At 43.1% G+C, this 21,843-nt stretch overlaps 2 protein-coding genes across 4 annotated transcripts in view; one reads left to right on the forward strand and one right to left on the reverse strand.

Moving 5' to 3' along the window:
* LOC140135327 (cryptochrome-1-like) lies at positions 1–9,840 on the reverse strand. Of its 3 annotated transcripts, none has more exons than XM_072156657.1 (11): positions 9,702–9,840; positions 8,698–8,945; positions 8,410–8,604; positions 7,074–7,192; positions 6,681–6,835; positions 6,353–6,493; positions 5,294–5,461; positions 3,624–3,764; positions 3,335–3,486; positions 1,938–2,170; positions 1–560 (listed from the first exon to the last, which is right to left on the reverse strand). In XM_072156657.1, exons 2-11 carry the CDS (start codon positions 8,910–8,912, stop codon positions 511–513), a joined length of 1,569 nt encoding a protein of 522 aa, XP_072012758.1. In that variant the 5' UTR covers positions 8,913–8,945; positions 9,702–9,840; the 3' UTR covers positions 1–510. The 3 variants fall into 3 exon arrangements, with proteins under 3 accessions (XP_072012758.1, XP_072012759.1, XP_072012760.1); XM_072156658.1 differs by having other exon boundaries at positions 8,698–8,917; positions 9,702–9,817; XM_072156659.1 differs by lacking the exon at positions 3,624–3,764.
* LOC140135329 (uncharacterized) overlaps positions 9,801–21,843 on the forward strand; it is a 22,175-nt gene continuing 10,132 nt past the window's right edge. The window contains exon 1 of the mRNA XM_072156664.1: positions 9,801–9,959. The gene's annotated coding sequence lies outside the window, so the exon portion shown is untranslated. The remainder of the gene's footprint in view (positions 9,960–21,843) is intronic.

Consider the following 21,843-nt stretch of genomic DNA (forward strand, 5'->3'; position numbering starts at 1 on the left):
TCGAGTATTTAATTTGAATTTTATTTTAGGAAAAACTGGTACAAAATTGTATGCAACCCCCTTAGCAATGAACCCCCAAGTGCAATGAGACTGCAAAAGTGACAATAAGGTGGTAAATAGTGCTGTACATGACTTCTTACAGCTGTCAACATAGCATCAGAGACCTGAGGGTATTAAATGGTAAAGCTATAACTATCCACCCTGCAAGTCCCCAATGATAACCAATAAATGGGAGGGAAAGACTCATTTCCCAGCTAGACACCACTGCCCCCAAAGCAAACACCGCAATGTAAACAGGCAACAACCATAAAAGAATAAATGTGAGTGACTACATCCTCCATAGAGGAGAAAGCAGTGATATTGTAATGGCAGCAGGTCACATCAGGTCTAGCGAAGGATCCGGAGTGCGCATGACTGTCATATGATGCAGCTTTGGCTTTCAGTTCCTGATGCTGTCAGGTCAGTCGCGTGTCCATATAGCTGATCCTTCCCCTTTCGCTGTAGCCTGGTTTATTTCTTTTTGAAGAGATCGGCCACAGATGGGGCTTTCCTCTTCACTCCTGCAATCAATGAAAGTTCAGGAACTTGGTGATAGTATTTAGCAAACACATAAGCATGCACATACACTGTGCTATATTGTCATGTAGACCACTTGTTCCCAAGCATGTGCTTATGCACCTCTACCCATCACATGTGATATCAGGACTACACTAGAACTGACTGTTAGGTTACCCGCACAGGAAACTTGCCATAAAATACCATGAAGAACGGATGTTTTCTTAAATTCTTTCATTGATTGGGTGAATTGTATCAATCTAAAGTCAGATCATCTACATTCTAGGATGGATTCAAAACAGTGCTGACTAGGACTTGCTTTACTTTTTAATGGGTCGGTAACAAGGTCCATTGAAATAAAGGCCATGGGCACCGATCCATTAAAAATATTGTTGATCGGATGGGACTAGGCGGATTTTCACAGTCATGCGCACCTGTCATTAACCACTAAATAAAAAAGTGAATATATAAATATACATTGCAAAGGAAACAGACAATCCATACTTATGATGTAATCAATGATAACCCATTTACAGAGAGAGTTTTAAAAGAAATCCACCATCAAAATCAGGCATGATAAACCAGGGACATTTACTCATAAATCCAGGCACCGGGTCTGTGATAAATTTGTCATCCACGGCTTGCTTCCTTCTGAAATCAACTTTTAAAAATATGATTATGAGGGGCTACCGTCCTTAACACTGTGATCCGCTTTACAGATGTGTACACCGTCTCAGATGCGCTATGATAGGCCCTCAGATATATAAGAATAATTTTAAAAGTTGATTTTAGAAGGAAGGAGGCTATGGATAACAAATATAGAGATTGTCACAGTCACAATGCCTGGATCTATGAGTAAGTGTCCCTGTTATATCTATGCTAGATTTTCTTTAAGCAGAACTCCAGTCATTTTCGTAATAGGAATAATAATAATTCTTTATATAGCGCACAAAGCATGTCAAATTGTTCCCTATCCCCATAGGGCTCACAATCTAAACAACCTACCAGTATGTTTTTGGAATCAGTTCTTGTGTACATAGCAGGCAAACTAAACAAGCAGACCTACAGTGCAAGGCCGGCCACACACGTGGCATTTTGAACCCATTTTTTGGCCGTTTTTAAGCAGTCCGTTAAAAAAAACACATGCGTTTTTGACCGGTTTTACCAATTATATTAATTAAAACTGGTTAAAAACGCATGCAGTTTTTAATGAACTGCTTAAAACTGGCCCAAAAACGGGTTCAAAACGCCACGAGTGCCGTCGGCCTAAAACATGAAGGAAAGAGTGGAGGCCCAAAACTCGGAAAATCAACCTCTCCTGCTGTCAAGCATCCTAGCCGTGTGTCTATTGGGCAAAAAGATAATGCAGAATGGTTTCTCACCCTTTTTATTACTTGGACTTTTTGGTGCCTGTTCGCCACTGGTCCCAGACCTCCGAGCATACGCGGCCTTCATACGTTGGATATTGTGTTTGCTCACAGTCTCATGCTCCACTATCGGCTTAGGGTAGTCCTTCCCAATGATACAGCCAGCACGCTCTTGCACACTGCGAGGGGATTTCCATGGCTCATATATGTATTCTGGTGGGAACTTCTTTAATATTGGCAAATATTTCCTGCAACATACATGAAAGTGACAAGATTGATCAATGTGATCCAAGGTGTGCTAGCACCAATCCTGGATGGGGAGGGATAATCCCATTTCCTTCCAGCAGTACACCCAGATCATTTCCTCATCGGACCCACACATTTGCTTTTCTCTTCTCTTATCCCGTCCCGTTCATGAGCCCACTGCCGGTCTTTTTCTGTCATCAGTGCTAAAACAGACCTCACACGCTTATGACACATGGGCTGCAAACCACAGACCAAGAATGCACAGGAAAACTAATAAAGTTACATCATATATTTGCAAAATGGCTCAAGTGTGGGGCATTTTTGTGTATTTTTCCTGAAAACTGGCTGCAATTGGAAGGGGTTAATTAATTTAGTAACACATAGCTCAGCCGATGACAGACAAGGGTAAGTGGGCGCTGAGGGTGTGTTCACAAGTTTTTCAGACGCAGTTTCTGATGTCAAAACCAAGAGTGAAGTTAAAAAAGGAGAGGACAGCTGCCCTCAATGATATGTTCTCACCCATAATGATCCATACCTGCTTTTGACTTCAAAAACTGCATCTGAAAAAGTGAACGTGTGAACGCACCCCAAGGTAGTTTTCACGTGGCTTTTCCTTGTCTTATGGGAGCTGTCGCACAGTGCATACTTGGACTGTTCTTGGACCATTCTTGGTGCGTTTTTGTATGTTTACCATGCGTTCGGCCATTTCTGGAAGTGTAAGCAGCTGTGAAATGGATTCAGACCGCATGGTAAACAGGCGTATTGTGTGACAGCACCCTTCTTTACACAAGGTAACCCTGTGGGTGGTGCTCAGCCCAATCGCATGCGATCGGTAAGAAGCACCTGCTGTTTTGCATTGTGAAATGCTAAACAGCGGCTGCTCATTACAGATTGCAGGCGATCGGGACAAATACTGCCCACACAATCCGCTGGTAGAAATTTAAAGGGTTTTGTAATTTGAACTCTAGACAAGAGCATACAACTTTACATTGGCTGCAAACTTATCTTTAAATTGGTCTATAACTGAATCCATTTATATAAATTGAGTATTTCCATGTGATTCTCAGCAATGTCTTTTCAAGCCTTTGGAATGTGTCAAACACGCATTTTAAAAAAACGTGACGCAACGCATCATGAGAACGTGCCCTCAGTCTTTTTGTACCTACTTTATATAATCTCCATTTTTGTCCGTTTTCTTCCCAAATGCCACTGGTGAGTAAACCCGAAAGAACTGATGAAAGAAGGCACTAGCCGAGAGCCACTGCCAGTTCCCAGCATTCAGGGACCAGTCAGCATCCAGTAGCAGCTCCTCAAAGACCTGCAGAGACAGAAAGAGATTTGGATAATACAGGGTCACAAGCAGGGCCAGCCTCGAGCAGGATGATGCCCTGTGCAAAATATACATTTAGTAAGAAGCAAAGAATATATCAGAGATCACAAAGCCCTTATTCTGACCTTCTGACCTTCCTCCCATGATATCCACAGATCCCCACGAGTCAGAAAACAGGCGACCGCATGCCGAGCAAGATGATGAATCCAGCCCTCAGTTCTCAACTGGGTCATGATGGCATCTATAAAGGGGTAACCAGTCCTGGCCTGAGAGAAGTCATCAGAAATATCGCAATCATACAGAACAGAGCTGGCTTATACATACAGATATTCAGGGGTGGACTGGGAATTTAAAGTGGCCCTGGAAAAACCGTTAAAGTGGCCAAAAAAGTGGGTGGGGTCAAAAAGTAGGCGTGGTTTAAATCAACATGTACATCGCAGAGAAATAGACTCATACTGCCTCCCTTATACATGAATAACGCTTTTTTTTTTTTTTTTTAAAGGAACACAACTTAATATGGCCTTATATACACTAAAAATACTAAATACTTCTCCGATAAACAAGAATGTAACTAATATAATACTGCCCCTAAGTAAAATATATTGTAATACAGCATTTTATGTATAAGAATATAACTACTAGAATACTGCCCTCTATGTACAAGAATATAGCTAAAAAAGTCAGTGGCTGGTAAAAAAAAAAGGCTTTATTGAAAAACCAATGGTTAAAACAAGAATACCATGGTATCCTTTTTTAACCATTGTTTTTTTTCAATAAAGCATTTTTTTTTACCAGCCACTGACTTTTTTAGCCTGCTGCCGATGGACATCATTTTTCATTCATTCTCATTTCATGTGCCTGGAACCGGAACAGCAACCAAACCATCTGTGCACGGCATACACAAGCTTACTACAAACTCAGGGGTTAGCATATACCACTGCATTTTTTGCTTTGTTATTCCTACCTTATAGCTACTATTATACTGCTCCCTATGTACAAGAATATAACTACTATAATACTGCCCCCTATGTACAAGAATATAACTACTATAATACTGCCCCCAGTGTCCAAGGATATAACTACTATAATTCTGCCCCCCATGTACAAGAATATTACTACTATACTACTGCCCCCTATGTACCAGAATATAACTACTATAATACTGCCCCCTATGTACAAGAATATAACTACTATAATACTGCCCCCTATGTACAAGAATATAGCTACTATAATACTGCCCCCTATGTACAAGAATATAACTACTATAATACTGCCCCCTATGTACAAGAATATAACTACTATAATACTGCCCCCTATGTACAAGAATATAACTACTATAATTGTGCCCCCTATGTACAAGAATATAACTACTATAATACTGCCCCCTATGTACAAGAATAGTATATAGCAGGACCCCAGTATATAAACAGCCAGCCCCCCACCAGTATACAGCCAGCCCCCTGTAGTATACAGTCAACCAAGCCCCCAGTACATTGCCAGCCCCCCTGTATACAGCCCCCCACTCCAGTACATACAAATAAAAAACCATTAACTCACCTTCCGACGCTCCCCCGCTACTTGATCCGGTGGGGCCAGCGGTGACAACTCCGTACGCGCCGGCGTCGCACAGAATAACGGAGCAGTGGGGGAGCGTTGGAAGGCGAGTTCATGTTTTTTTATTTTCCCACCGGCCCCACCAGAGTCAGATCGGACCCAAACGAGTTGTCCCACCCGGATTTCTCCGGTGGGTCTTATGGCCAGTCCGCCCCTGCAGATATTACATATTTTTACTCACTTCTCTCCAGGCCTCAAGATAATCTTTGTTCTCATCCCAATCCACCTGGACACACACAGAGTTCCCTTCCATCTTGTTGAAGTTGGGGATCCCTGCTCCCGCTGTGTAGAAGAACTCACGCCACAGCAGCTGACCATGGAGTGACACTGGAGGAGAGGAGTGCTTTTTCTGGGCAAATGAAAAGTATGAACATGTATAAAGTGATAACATAAGGTGTATGTGGTAATCACTGAGGAAAGAAGGATTCTGTAAAATGAGGCAACAAGTGTGCTCTTTTCCACTGCACTTTTAGGCTCCAATAACCTCTCAGCAGTTCCCCCTCTTATTGTGCCTTTTTTTGTTACTCAAAGATCCAGGCACTGTAACTGTGGTAATCTTCTTATATTTGTTATCCATGACTCCATGGCTTTTTAAATTATGCTAATGAGACTGATGGGCTATCCTAGACCCTCTTATTTGGCTTTTTAGGGAATACCAAGGTCACAGTGCCTATGAGTAAGGCCCCTTTCACACGAATGTATAACTCCAGTCCAGCCATATGGATCTGTATATGGCTACATTCACATTAACGTGTGCCCGCCGTACCGTAGCATGGCAGGCACACGTCGGCGCCGGGGAGAGGAGGAGGGGATGAGCGCCGCTCAGCCCCGCCCCTCTCCAGAGGAATATATGGCGCACGTGCTACGGTACGGCGGGCAACGGCAATGTGCATGTAGCTTTAAAGTAGAACTGGTCTGGTGGCTCACAGCAACCGGAGGCCAAGCTTTAATTTTAGAATATACCGTGGTAAAATGAAATCTGAGCTCTGATTGGTCACCATGGGCAACTAGCACATTTCTGCTCTCATACACATAAATTTTCCTGAAATTAACAAAAATAACATTTGTGTTTTGTTAACAGGCTACTTTGACGCATGGCGTTTACATCGTGTTTTAAAATGCAATACAACAGCTAAGTGTCCTGGGTTTATCATTCTTAACGATGATTTCCTTTAGGTACCCCAAATAAGAAAGTGGAAATGGATTATCCACAATGGATAATCATCAGTGAATGTCTCACCCCATGGTAAATTTCTGCCAGGCGCCAGTAAAATGTCCGTGTGGAGAGACATCCAAATTTCATGTAGGGGCTGAGCACCGTTGTACTAGGAGTAAGAGAGTTGGGTTCAGTTTCTGGTTTCTTGAAGTTACAAACCCACGCCTATTAAAGAAAAGACCAAAAATGAAAAATTGAATCTCAATTAACCATTTACAAGATACAAAAACTTCCAAATTTTATATAAAGACATAAATCTTTAAAACAGCTTATTTGTTTCTAGTGAACATATGCCAATAAAATCCTGCTTGGCTGCAAATATTAAAACACAATGATATCAGTGTTGCCTCACTGTTCTCTTCATGTTCAGGTCCAGCCGTCGCAGGGCCTCACTCTCCCCCCCAGGGTACAGGTGAGGTCCCAGTTTAGTGGGGTCTTGTCCAAGTTCTTCTAAAGTAGGAATCCCATATATCTCCTCATATGAACCCTTCCATGGAGTGCGGCAATCTAAGAAGAATGGAAGATTTTATTGATAGATCCATCCCACATTCATTCACTAGAAGCACCCAATTAAATCGCCAAGCATGTAAGAGCTGGTTCACAGACTCCATTTATTGCCCTAGTATATGCACAAATATACTATCTATTATTATGGCACTAGATCTAAGCAGCAGGCACATTGTAGAGAGATGCTCCAGAATTATACCAGATTTCTAGCTTTTGTTGGATTCTCCTCAGTTTGTACCTTTCATGTTCTCTTTAGTTGGAGCTGAACATGGGCGCTTTGGTGGACCTATTGAGGCCAGAACTGTTTGCAGGCGGACATAGGTAAGAGGTGGCTTGCCATTGTTCTCAGCAATTACTCTGTAGGATAAGAAAACATGTCACATAATGCTTTTGGGATCCAGACCTCCAACAGACCCTGGAAAACCCCATTAGCCAAATCTGCTTGCCTAGTGTAGAATCTTCCAGGGCCAATATTATTTTGTTTCAACTCCGTTTATTGAAGACAAAATACCAAAACACAAAATATTACAGTATGTAACAGGATCCTCCAATCAGGAGGAGTATCATAACAATGGTTATTATCAGTACAAGATATACAAGATGAAAGAACAGTTATCATCTAATGTATAAGATTCAAAATAACATCTTGAGACCTAAGTCCTCCGGAATTACACAGTTGTGAAACCCCATTTCAGAATGAGGATTCATGCTTCATTCATTCTCTGATACAGAGCAAAAAATTTAGAAAATAACCACAACCTTAGGGACAATTAACCACCACTTGTGAGTTGAGAGATATGGCGAGAAGGGGAAGATAAGGGGGAAGTTAATGTACTAACCAGTTCTTTTTGACCCACTCTCCAGTATTCTGGGGATCCATCACCAGAAGTAAAGGAGTGATCTCATCCCTCTATTGCCAGATATTCCAAATTTTGAAAAATTTGTCTACCGAACCCGCCAATAAATGACTGGTCATTAATCATATTGTTAATCAAATTGTCAATTTGGATGTCACAAATTTAAATGGGACGGTGAAGGATTTCCATACCATTGCAATGGCTATTTTTGCCGCTAGCAAAATAAACCTAATGAATTTTGTGTAGCTTTCAGGAGTTAAGGAAGTTTACCAATAAGCAATGCTATGATGGCGTTTTCTCAATGGTGGAGCCTGTCAAGGAACTCACCCCCCCCCCCCCAAATGTATCCACTATCGCCCACTTCCACCAAATATGGAGGAAGGAACCCACATTGATGCAAGAGCCAAAACATAAAGCATCAACTGAGCCTGTGATCCCAGCTAACCTAGCCAGGGCTATGCACCAGCACAACAATACTTTGTACCTAGCTTCTACTAATGCAGTATTGATAGAAAGCTTAGAAATCGAGAATGCCATGTATGTATTTTTGTCACAATAATATTGTTTGGGTTACAGTAGAGCATAGTGGAGAATCCAACTGCACTCTATCCGTGGACAAAGATAATTTGGTGAAACACATATCTGAGAAATGTTACAGGTTTTTTTTCAATGGACAGAAATTTTGGTCTGTGCAGCCTTCATTACATCTGCACCCACCTATCTACATCATAAAGGGTGTTTGACACCTTTTGGATGACCTCTACATTGTGTTCTGTGGCTATTCTCCCCACTTCTGCATCTCGCTGCCTTGAGTACGGCTCGGTGTCCACCTCAAACGTCAGCCGGGTAACCTTCCACTTCTTGAAGAGCTGTGGGAAGACTTCTGCTGGTTTCCCTCTGACCACAAACAACCTGAACAAAGCGCAACAAATATCCCATAAACATTAAAACATAAGCTCCAACCCAGAGGGCCACAGGGAAACCCTCACAGGGTCAGCATGGTACCTAGAGTTGATCATCTTCAGGTTTTCATCCAGATCTTTAAGAGCTTCAATGAGAAATCTCCAACGGTTGACGCTAACTTTCATGTTCCTAGGAAACCAAGGGTCCAGAATAAAGATGGGGTGCAGCTCTTCACAGTCCTTCATGGCAGCCAGCAGGGCGGGGTTATCATGCAGACGCAGACCCTTTCTGAACCAGTGGATGGACCGATGAGGCATGATGGCTGGGCAGAAAGGAGGCGCATTAGACAGCTAAGAGGATACAAAATTTATATGAGTTTTATTGTGTTTTCATACATTTACAATGTTACATTTAAATTTACAATTCATAAGCCTAGTGTACAAAAAAAATAAAAAATTCATTCTGCCATCTACTAGCGATCATTTTTCATACTATAGTGTACAGAGCTGCGTCGTATCTGTGTGTGAGATGAGGACTGTCTTTTGATCACTTTTTCATATGTTTCGAAAGAGACTTTGGGCGCTATTTTCTGTTACAAAGTTAAATGCCGGGAATATTTTATTTCGATAGAGAGAACATTGGATCAGGAGCCTTGCAATGCACAAAAAACTAAGGGCTGTAATGATTTTCTTGTATAAATATCTGTCTATTCACACTATATACTATTACAACTTGTTTATTTGTGTAACTGAAAATATTTAAAACTCCTCAAAATAGTAAGAGGAGTATCATTACCCTTCTGCAAAAATGTTAGTGCGACCTCTGTAGAGTATGATATGAGATGTGATGTAGCATAATGTGGGATCATTGTAGGTCTTTGAAAGGATGACGTAATTAACAATAGCAGTAGATGGGTAAAAGAGCAGGATAAGAAGTGGATGATGGTAGTAGTAGTAGCAAGACTTCAAATCAGTTTAGGCTAAGCACTAGTGCAGCATTAATGTAAAGGGTCAGTATAACATGATGGGAGTAACAGTAGTAACGTATCATTATTAGGCAGCAGATGATGCTATTAGTGCTGCTGTAGCTCCCTGAACTGTCGGTACCTGGCGTCACGTCGGGTCGGCGCTGGCTCCGGGATCTCACACGTTACATCACGTTCCACGAGAAGTTACAAAACATTCTCTTCGCTCTGGAGGAGGAGCGTCGTCCGAAAAAGCCAATAAGAACGAGCAGCTCCGGACACGCCCAGCTGTTAACCCTGAACATCCTGGACGGAATACGTATGGAGATGATGCATGTGAGAGAGAATCCCAGCCGATACGGGGGAGCCAGGGAGGTGCCCGAATCTGTAATATTCACAGGTGTATAAGATGGATTATTGTATTATATTATAGTATAATAATATAGAGTAATATGTAGTATTGTAGCGTATTTGTTATTATTCAATATTACCATATTATTAATATTATTTTTAAGGCATAGTTGTTTTTTATTTCTATACCAACTACCTTTCAGAAACAGGGATAGCAGTTGAAAAATTTTAATATCCTAGGCCATGTCCCCATTTTTATGGCAACAGTAGTGGGATATATTTTTTTGCCCTAAGCCCTGCCATTTGCTCCACCCTTCCGTTTTCACCCTACAGTATAATTCCCCTCACATGATATTGTGTCCCCCCCCCAATTCGCCTCATATTGTTCCCAACTAGCAGCTCTCCTGAAATTGTAGACCCCCAGATATTATTATGCCCAGCCAGCAGTTCCCCCCTATTATTTTGACCCCTGATCAGTTCACCTTCTCTTTTCTCCTTTTTATTGAAACTCCAGGCTGTCACGGGCGCACTGTCTTACCAGTCATGTCATCATCACACACGCCAACCTGTGTCACTACACACAATGGGGTCTATTTACTAAGGGTCCCGTGGCCGCATTTCAGTTGGGTTTTCCGACGTTTTCGGGGACAGGTATTTAGCAGGCAATTGTGACACACGTGATAGGATTTTGGCTCAATCGCGCCAGCTTTCATGCAACAAATCGGCAACGTGTTATCTGACAATCCAACGGATACGGACAAACCGCGGGATTTTACTTAAAAATTGTGTTGCAAGACATGCACTAACATACATCGGGAGGAAGATGGTGAACTCCGGCGGACCTGATCGGGGAAGCAACACATTCAGGAAATCGACACACGATCTTATTGACAATGCACTTTTAATATCTCCTCCAGATGGAGTAAGTAAATGTGCCCCAATGTGTAGTGACATTCTCTTTGGAATGTGAACAGTTTAACCCAGAAGAGGTGCAGCACCGCCTGACAACCACAAAGACATATCACCAGGCCAAGATGGCAAACATCCCCTGGTTCTGCACAAACTAAGTACTGTGATAGACAGACCGTTATTTTTAATATTTGAAAATGCCCTGAGGACTGGTTATCTTACCAGTATACAAAAAAGTATCAAAAAGCGATCCTGGAAACTACAGACCTGTGAGTCTTACTTCTGTTATGGGGAAAATATTTGAGGAGTTTGTAGAGATGCTATTGCAACATCCCCCACCGGGGCCTAGCCCTTGAGGTGAGGCCTGGTGACAGCCGGGGCCCGCGGTACCGGAGTGGCTGGCGGTTGCGGCCTAAGCACGCTATTGTCACGGTGCTTGGTACGGGGGAACCGGAGGGCTGTCCTACAGCCTGGCAGGTCTCCAGCAGGTGGTGTTGGCAAGAAATGATGAGGGAGAGGCTGCTATAGCGGATCTCCCTGGGGCAACCCCTTAATGTCCCGAGTGTGAGTCTCTGGGTGATGGACAGGGTGCCGGTGATGAAGGCAGCCGTATTAGCAGGGACCAGACTGAGACAGAAGTTGAAGAAAACAACTTACAGTTCTTTATTTGAACCGGCAGGAACCGCAGCAATGTGCCTTTAACAGGTAGATGGAGTGCTGAGATGTGAGTTGGAGGGAGCCTCAGGAGATAGTTCACCAGCCTGGATGTAGAGGGCAGGCTGGGAGGCAGCTGTGTCCTGGTAGGAAGCTTCAGCTTGTCCTGTAGGGCTTCAGGTATCACCTTTAAAGGTAAGATGATACCCCTTTTCCTCACTACACTAACTCTAGTCTTAGACTCCACTCTTCAGAGGCAGGGGCTAAGCTCTTCCTGCTCTGGTATGGGCTAGACAGAGATTTCTCACTCACTCACTGATTCTCCTAGGATTCCACACTAGAATAATCATCCAGAACATTCCTGGCCAGAGGTTTTATTACCTCCCTTTGGTCAGGTGGTGGCTGCTCCTCCAATCACATCTCAGCTCACAAAGCACAGGATGTAACACATATCATTGGACAACAGCATCTTGCATCATACAAAATACTTAACCTCTGCCTTGCCAGGCAGGATTCACCACTGCAATATCCCTATGTCCTATCAGAACCATGTTGTGTAATGGGATTACATGCAGGTGGGACGTATTCGCAAACCCTACCTCGCCATTGCATCGGCGAGGGTGTTGCACTATCCTAGAGTGTCTCACTGTACATAACCTTATAACCCAGTATCAGCATGGGGTTATGAGAGATTGGTTCTGCCACACTAATCTGATTGGTTTCTACGAGGAGGTAAGTTCCAGACTGGATCTGGGAGACGCTGTGGATTTTGTATATTTGGATTTTTCAAAGGCATTTGACACACGTGCCGCATAAAAGGTTGGTATAGAAAATGAGACTTCTGGGACTAGGGGAAAATCTATGTATTTGGGTAAGTAATTGGCTTAGTGATAGAAAACAGAGGGTCTTCATTAATGGCACATTAATTTTGGTTGACGTTACCAGTGGAGTGCCACAGGGGCCAGTATTGGGGCCACTTCTTTTTAATATTTTTATTAATGACCTTGTAGTGGTTTTACACAGTCAAGTTTCAATATTTGCAGATTATGCTAATCTGTGTAAAGTAATTAATACTGAGGTTGATAGTTCAGCACAGAAGTCCCCAAACGTTTTACATAGGGGGCCGTTCACTGTCCCTCTCAGACCATTTGGACTGAAGTTTAAAAATAAAAAAATATAAGAAATTCCTTGAAAACACAGCGCTAGCAGTACATGTGACCGCATTTGTAATACACTGCCCCCCCAATTAATTATTTAATATACTGCACCCCTTTGTGAACTAATTTATTGGCCCAATTAATGAATTAATTGGGTCAATTAATTATTAAATATGCTGCCTCCCCCATTAATTACTAAACTGCCCCTCATAATTATTTATTTCCTATGCTGCCCTCCACCAATAATTATTTCCTATGCTGCCCCTCATAATTATTTCCTATGCTGCCCCTCATAATTATTTCCTATGCTGCCCCTCATAATTATTTTTTCCCTATGCTGCCCCCCACCATTAATTATTTGCTATGCTGCCCCTAATAATTAATTATTTCATATATTACCCCTTATAATTAATTATTTCCTATGCTGCCCCTAATAATTATTTATTTCCAATGTAGCCCCTCATAATTAATTATTTCCTATGCTGGCCCTCATAATTAATTATTTTTCTATGCTGCCCCTCATAATTTTTTTCTATGCTGCCCCTCACAATTAATTATTTCCTATGCTGCCCCTCATAATTATTTTCTTTGCTACCCCTTAGAATTAATTATAAACATATACATATAAGCGTATACAATTAGACATTTATTTCACATATATATTGACAACGAGTTTCGGGGATGTATTACCCCCTTTGTCAGGTCCAATAAATAGTTCTGTAACAATGAGAAGATACAGTCAAAAAAACATTCCATACATAAAATGAATTATGACACTGAATATAATGTTGGAAGTAGTCACATATACACAATATGCAATTAGGGAGACAAAGTATCATTGTAAAAAGAGTAATAGAATCCCTTGAAGTAAAATGGATAAAAAGACAATAAGAAGGTACGGATTCATATAAAAAGTCCATAAATACATGTGCATAAAATTGTAATCAGATATTAAGTCCATAAATAAATTCATAAGAAAATTCATATGAATTGTAATATGTAATATGTATATTAATATACATGAACTATATATAGAAACAATGTAATGTCTATTTGTTTGCTGTATGTTTTTTATACATCCATTTTAAATTGATGATTTTAAAATGATATGAATAAAAAATACAATCTCGTAAAATCAGCTCACCATGCTGTTCAAACAGTCCTCGATTCTCCGACTCCAATAGCTCCAGCACGGACAACCTCGGCCACAGGTGCACATGCAATTTTTTACGTATTGACCAACTCTTCACGTCCAGCTGGAAATTTCTTCTTTGTGATTTTTGAGTCAGATATGTCATAAATACCTGACTTGGGAATAGCCCTTTGATCTGAATAATAACAGTGGGAAACTCCAATATTTACTGTAGATAACTATCAATGACAACAGAGCCTGTTTTGTTATGAATTTGTGATGTTTGTGGTTACCTCTGTTTTTAATGGTAGCAGGATAATGATTAGCTTGTCTTGTACAGAGATGAGATCACATTTACAGAAATTAAACCAGTAAATGTTTCAAAGAAAGCAGTGCTATGATAAGAGCCCCGTGTGCCCCGCTGCAAACTTTTCATTGAAGCCCCAAATACCTAAACTTTTGTGGCCACTCCCCAACCTGCATAATTCATCTGATAATGCACTTATTCGATACATAGAAATAAACAAATTTCCGCATACACATATACCAGTGATGGAGAACCTTTTTTAGACCGAGTGCCCAAACTACAACCAAAATCTACCTATGTACCAGGAAGTGCCAACATGGCATTTTAGGCAGTAACTTATTGTTATCTGTTCATCCACATCTTTCAATCATATCGACCCCCTGAGGCCATCAATACAGTAGAAAGAAGGAGGGCAAATTCAGACTCTCGTTGTAGCTTCTCTCCAGTGTCTCTCTGTAGAGGAAGAATGGTTGGTCCAGCAGAAGGACCTTCAAAGATAATGCAGTTTCGTCCACACCTCGTCTCACAGTTTTAAACAGCCAATGAAGTGTCGCTTTAAAATAGCACTGAGACTCTGAGAAGGCAGGAAGATTTGGTGGATTTGGTCCTTTTTGGATAACCTGGGGTGATGGTCTGGGTGCCCACAGAAATGACATATACCATAAATAAACTGGTATCTGGCTCCTTCCTTATTAATATTTTTTTATTTTCTTTCTTGCTTTCTTATATTTTATATTCTTGATTTTTGAATTTTTTTGAACCAGCAAAGTATGCATAACATCATACAAAAATATAACAAAAAGAGCATTAGATTACATTATTAGATAGTCGGTAATAATGATAACATGTTCAGGAGGCTGACAAGAGCTTCTGTCACAGTCTATGGGAAATAGTCCCTTGGGACTATAGTCTGTGGACTCCCCGGACCACCGCGAGAGATAACGATGCCAGCCGCAACCCGGGAGCGGAGTCTAAGTGGACTCCTGGTCTTCGTCAGAGCTCGCCGCAAAGCGGGATGGACAACCAGGTCGCTCCACGGGTGCGACTAGGCCCGTGGTGGCAGCCAAGGTAGGGACCTTGGAAGGACGGCTGGCAGGACCTCAGAAGACCACCAGGATTACAGGACCGCCACAGGATTGCAGGACCGCCACAGGACTACCGGACTGCCACAGGGCTACCGGACCGCCACAGGGTTACAGCACCACCACAGGGTTACAGCACCGCCACGGGAATCACAGAATACACAGAGGCGTGTGGAAACGCTCAGGAACACAGAGGGCTTTCTCTTCAGTAGCAGGACATGAAGATCCGGCAGGGGATGCTGGGAGTCGCCAGGCTATATAGCTGAGCCAGGAATGCCAGAACCAATAAGGAGGACGCTGGCCCTTTACGGCTGGGAGAAGTCTGCGCGCCGCCCCCCCCCCCCCCCCCAGTGGCGGGAGCGCGCGACTGCAGGGAATAAGAATGCGGCCTACATTCTGCGAGCCAGAGTACAGACCGGAGCCAGGAGATGTAAGTGAGGGCAGGGAGAGCGGGGAGCTCGGCACAAGGCACCCTCAATCCGTACAGAGGATCGCGGGTGTAACCATGACAGCTTCATATGATCCCATGAGGGCCCCTGCAAGATCTGTGGCCACATTACCTGGATCCAAACGATCCACCAGTGAGCAAATACCAGCTGCGAAGCTAGGTAATATAGGTACAGATCAGGAGCTGCCAACCCACCCCGGGAATTTAGGTGCCTGCTGAAAAACTAAGCTGAAAAGTGGTGGGCTTCCTTGCCAATAGAAGGATCTAAGAATGTTATCTATGCATTTAAACAAGCTCTTGGGAAGTAAACCCGGGTAGGTGTGGAACTGGTACAGGAAATTTGTATGAAACATTTTAAAGATATTAGTGCACTAATATAGTGAAAGAGGGAGCAGTGACCATGCACGTAGACAAGAGACCTTGGGATCTATATTTAAATGTATCTTACGAGCAGGGCTGCCGCCTGTAAGGTTGTGGGCCTCACTCCCTATCATCACCGGCTTACATTCCCACATTGTGTATACAATGTAATGTATCAATTTTTTTTTGACCAAAACATTTTTAAGCCATGACTGGACCCTACTCTACTGTAATTGCCCACTCAGTATATAGATAGCCCCTGAACGCGCCCACTCAGTATATACATATTTGCAGCACACGCCAACTCAGCATATACATATTCCCAGCACGCGCCCCCACCCACCAGTCCATAGACAGCCCCCTAGTCCATAGACAGCACCCCTACAATCCACAGATTCCAGCACACCAACTAGTCCAGCATTAGTCTGGAGGAGGAGCCAACCCCACAGCTTCAGCCGGAGAAGTGAAGTAATTTATTTGGCTGTCACCGAAACGTTGGCACACTGGGTAGAAAGAGACTTTTCTGTTGGCATACAGGATTTCCCCTTAAGCCTGCAATGTCCTAAGGATGAAGTGCAGCAACTTAGCAAGGAATGGTCTTGGGTTCCCCCCAGGGGGGTCAGGGCGAGTCAACACTCTACCGTGGAGAAGGAAGTTAATGTTTCAGCTGAAAGTAAATTTTTGGGCCAGTTTTCCTGGGTCGGGTTGGGGCTTTCTGACTTTTCCGTGAGCCCCACAATACGGATGTTGTTCCATCAAAGCCAGTTTTCAAAGTCATCCACTTGATTATACACACTTCAGCTGCTGCAGAACATCATAACACACACTTCAGCTGTTTAATCAAAATAGACACCTCAACTGATTTAGAACCTTATAATACATACCTCATCTGCTGCAGAACCTCATTATACACATCTCAGCTGCAGGAGAACATCATATCACAGACCTCAGCTGCTGCAGAACATCATCAGAAAGAACACCTCAGTTGCCAGAGAACCTTATAATACACACCTCAGATGCTAAAGAACCCCATTATAAATGACTCAGCTGCTGCAGAACATCATAAGACACACATTAGCTACTGCAGAACCTTATAATCCACACATCAGCTGCTGCAGAACCTCAAAATACATACCTCAGCTGCCACAGAACCTCATTATAAACACCTCAGCTGCTGAAGAACCTCATAATACACACCTCAGCTGCTGCAGAACTTCATTATACACACATCAGCTTCTGCAGAACCTCAACTTTCACACCTCAGATGTTGCAGAACCTCAACATTCACAACTCAGCTACTGCAGAACATCAGAATAAACACCTCTGAGTACCCCAGTTACCAGTGAACCTTATAATGCACACCTCAGATGCTAAGAAACCTCATTATAAACTACTCAGCTGCCGCAGAGCATCATAAGACACACATTAGCTACTGCAGAACCTCATAATTGTCAGGATCAGTGGTAGTGGATCAGGTTCGACTTGTTGCAGCATGGTACCACCAGGTCGTTCCACAGGCACAACATTGACTGCAGTGGTGGCCAAGACGAAGTACAGAATCTTAAGGCAGGGTCAGGGACATGCAAGAGGTCATGGACCGGATATTGAGCTCCTTCCAGAAGATAGCGCCAGAAGCTCCTGATCACCAATTCCTCTCTGCGGCTGAGAAGGTCTTAGAGAAGAAGCCGCAGGTGAGGGTTCAACCTTTTGGGCCCTTTTGGTTGAGAACGTCTCCAGCACCGACGTATGAGGCATCAACCTCCAGTTGGAATGGCTTCTCCTTATCAGGCCCTGTAAGAACTGGGGCAGAGGCAAAGGCAGACTTTCTCTAAGGCTATGAAGCACAAAGATCTGGCAGGGGACACAGGAGGGGGATAAAATGTATTAGGGCAGGTGGCTGGCCAGCACCAATTATCCGAACGCTGGCCCTTTAAATTTTACAGCATCACAGAGACCGCCGCTGGAGTCATGAAAGGTTAGTTGATGCGCAGGCTGGCTCGGGGGGGGGGGGGGAGTACACAGGTGCGCCTGCGACCCGGGATATAGGTTGCAGGGGCACCAATGACACATGCAGAACTTCATAATAAACACTTCAGCTGCTGCATCATTATACTGTATGTATAAAAGTAATGTCATCATTGCATTTATACAATATACAACCTACCACCAATGTGGCTGTGGTTCTGACCCCACCCACTTCTGTTGACTCCATCTTTTGTGAATTTGGACCACTTACAACATTGCCCACTTTTGCAATTTTTTCCAGGACCACTTTAATTTCCCACTCCGTCTTTGACTCCTCCTTGTCCAGTGAATAAGGAAAGTATTCAGATCCCTTTAAATTTTTAACTCTTTGTGCCATTGCAGCTCTATGTCCAATTTTGACTTTGTGTAACTTTCTCCCATCTCCCTGCTCCAACTCTGGAGCTCAGCCACAGTGGTCTATGGCTTCTTTGTTTACCTCTTCCACCTAGGCTTCTCTTTCACAATTGCTTAGTTTGGCAGAACTGCCAGGTCAAGGAAGAGTTGTGGTTGTCCCAAATTTCTTCCATTTAAGGATTATGGAAGCCACTGCGCTCTTAGGGCCCAAAAGTGCTGCAGAAATTCTTTTGTTACCCTGGACAGATCTGCGCCTTGCTGCAATTCTGTATCTGAGCTCCTTTGGGGAGTTCCTTTGACCTCCTAATTCTCATGTGCTCTGACTTGCACTGTGAGGTCTTATATAGACAGGCGTGTTTCCCTTTTCATCAAGTCCAATCAGTATAATGAAACACAGCTGAACTCCAATAAAGGAGTAAAACCATCTCAAGGCGGTTCAGAAAAAAAGGATAGCATTTGAGTTCAATATGAGTGTCATAGTCTGAATACTTATGACCATGTGATATTTCAGTTTTTCTTGTTTAAAAAAATTTGCAAAAATATCTACATTTCTGTTATTTTCTGTTAAGATTTTTTTAATCTCTTAAATTGGCTGCAATGAAATAAGAGTGAAAAATGTAAAGGGGTTTGAATACTTTTTGTACCCACTTTATGTAGCCCAAATAGGTTGTCAATAAAAGCTACAGCTTACCCTACAAATTAAACCTTCACAAAACTCCAACAGAAAAGTTTTGGTTGAATATAATATCATACTGTAATGTAATTTTACTGACCTGAAGTGTAATTTGTGTTTGTGTCATTTATACCATGCAGTAAAAAAAATGAAAAATTAACTCCGGGGGCTGTAAACGGGACAGGGGGAATTTATTAGGTAGGCACTGCGTCTTATCATTTTATGTCATTTCACCCCTCCACCCTTTTTATTCTGATCATGGAAAACCCCTTTCATTTTACAAGAAGGGAGGAGGAGACTAAGTGCAGGCACTACTAATATCTCTTCCAGGTCGCTGTGTACATCTTCAGTACTTTCTTCTTACAATTTGTTCTGCACTTTACTGCTTAGTTCAACTTTGTTACTCAGTACTGTCAGAAATTACAGTCAATGACAAAGCTTTCAGTATGCTGGATCCTGGCTGTAAGGAGGAGGGAGCACATTGAGGGATTTAGTACCTCCCAGTATTGACTTCCTACTAAGCCTGGGCCGCTTTTGCATGTGTCTGCTTTTCACCAGTAGCAAATCCACCCCAGGGAGAATGATGACAAACACAGAAAATTCTTGATCAACAAGGCGGTGAGTTCACTATAGCGGTAGTGAATAACAGAGTATAGCAGAGGTAGTATGGGTTATACTGCGGAATGAGATTAGGGAAACTGCATGGGACAGATTGACAGGGACGGGTATGGGTTAACTGCAGAGAGAGAGATGGCAGGTTAAGGACTTGGTACACAGCAGAATGCAGATTGGAAGGATCATGAACAGGGTACAGACTAGCAGGATCAGTACAGCTTGGCAGTACTGGCAGACAACAAGATACAGATGGCAGGATAGGGTACACATTGGGTACAGACTTTCAGGATAGGGTGCAGACTGACAGGATCAGGACAGGATACACATTGGGTACAGACTGGTAGGAACAGAATAGGGTACACAGAAGGGTAAAGACTGACAGGAACAGAATAGGGTACACAGAAGGGTAAAGACTGGCAGGAACAGGACAGGCTACACAGCACGATTCTGACTGTAAGGATCAACACGGCAGGGTACAGACTAAGAGAATCAGGACCAGGTACAGACTGGCAGGATCTGAATAGGGTGCACAGCAGGGTACAGACTGGCAGGAACAGAATAGGGTACACAGAAGGGTAAAGACTGGCAGGAACAGGACAGGCTACACAGCACGATTCTGTCTGGAAGGATCACCACCACAGGGTCCAGACTGGTGGGATCAACACGGCAGGGTACCGGCGGGATCAGGATAGGGTAATCAGCAAGGTGTAGGAACAAACTATGTTACATGGTAAGAACATTGTATGGACATCAATTTACTATTCATAAATAAAATTCTTTTATCAGCTTCACCAGGTAGATATGGCATTATGCCAGTCCATCAGCTGTGCAAGCTTATTTACTAAGAGTCAACGGATCGCACTTTCGTCGGATTTTTGAAGTCTTTGGGTTTTGCGTCGCTGTGACATGTATTTAACTGGGGATTGTGTCGCACGCGATCGGATTGTGGCGCTTCTGCGCTGGCTTTCATGCGACAGAAATAGGGGGGCGGGCGGTCGGACAATCCAACTGATTCGGACTAAGTGCGGGATTTAAGATTCAATTTGTGTCGCAAGACAATGCACTTACATGCACCAGGAAGAAGAAGGTGAACACCGGCGGACCTGAGCGGGGAAGCGACACATTCAGGATATCTGGCGAACGATCTTTGTGAATCGTGGCCAGTGCATCCAGGTCAGACAATGTACTTTCGGGATCGCGACAGGACAGGTGAGTAAATGTGGATCATTTTGTTGAATAGCAGATCATAAAATATCCTTGCTTCTGCTGGGATGTTACAGGGATTGTATATGGCCAATGCTCTGATGTAGGGAGAATATTGGGTTTATACCATACATGAAGCACATACCATCACAGGCTCGTCTCATTATTTTTGTTGCATTTAGTGTTAGGTCTGGCATTCGCTGGTCACATTGCTAGAGCCGCAACATTTTTCTGCCTACAAATAGTGCTTCTACAATGGTTTGATGGGAGTGGCAAATCTCCTACCAAGTAGACAAACCTGTTTTTATGCAGCTTATTATGTTAAGCAGATCTTAAAAGGGTTGTCCGAGTTTTGAAAAAAAAATATATGTGGCCGGGAGCAGGCTGCCTAAAACAATAAAGCTGTACTTACCTTCCGGTGCCCTCCGGTATCCAGCGCTGCATTCAGCTTCCGGCCGGACCCGACAACTTTCCGGCCCCCATACACAATGCTGTGTATAGGGACGGATAGGCCTACCCGGCCACGGCCAGCCGGAAGCTGAATGCATGTTTATATGGCGCCCGGACCGGAGCGGCAGCAGCGCTGGATACCGGAGGGCAGCCCGCTCCCGGCCACATATAGTTTTTTTTTTTTAAACTCGGACAAACCCTTTAAAGAATAGTCAAGGACAACCTGAAAATAAAAGTAGGGTTTATTTAGTTCTTAAATACAGATTAACTTTGTGGGGAGAGGAACCCAAGTGATATGTTAATATATCTTGGTTAACTCATCTCATGGTATTTAACATTCTTCTCCACAAAGCCAAAAGTATGGTCACAAAGTGGGACACATTTACATACCCATCCTGACGCGGTCCCCGATAGTCCATTGTCTGACCTGTATGCACATCTGCTGCTATTCACTATGATCTTGCACCCGATATCCTGCATGTGTCGCTTCCCCACTCAGGTCCACCGAAGTTCACCTTCTTCTTCCTGGTGCATGTATGTGCTTGATCTTGCGACACAATATGA

This window comes from Engystomops pustulosus, chromosome 6 (assembly GCF_040894005.1).
Source record: "Engystomops pustulosus chromosome 6, aEngPut4.maternal, whole genome shotgun sequence".
Lineage (NCBI taxonomy): Eukaryota > Metazoa > Chordata > Amphibia > Anura > Leptodactylidae > Engystomops > Engystomops pustulosus.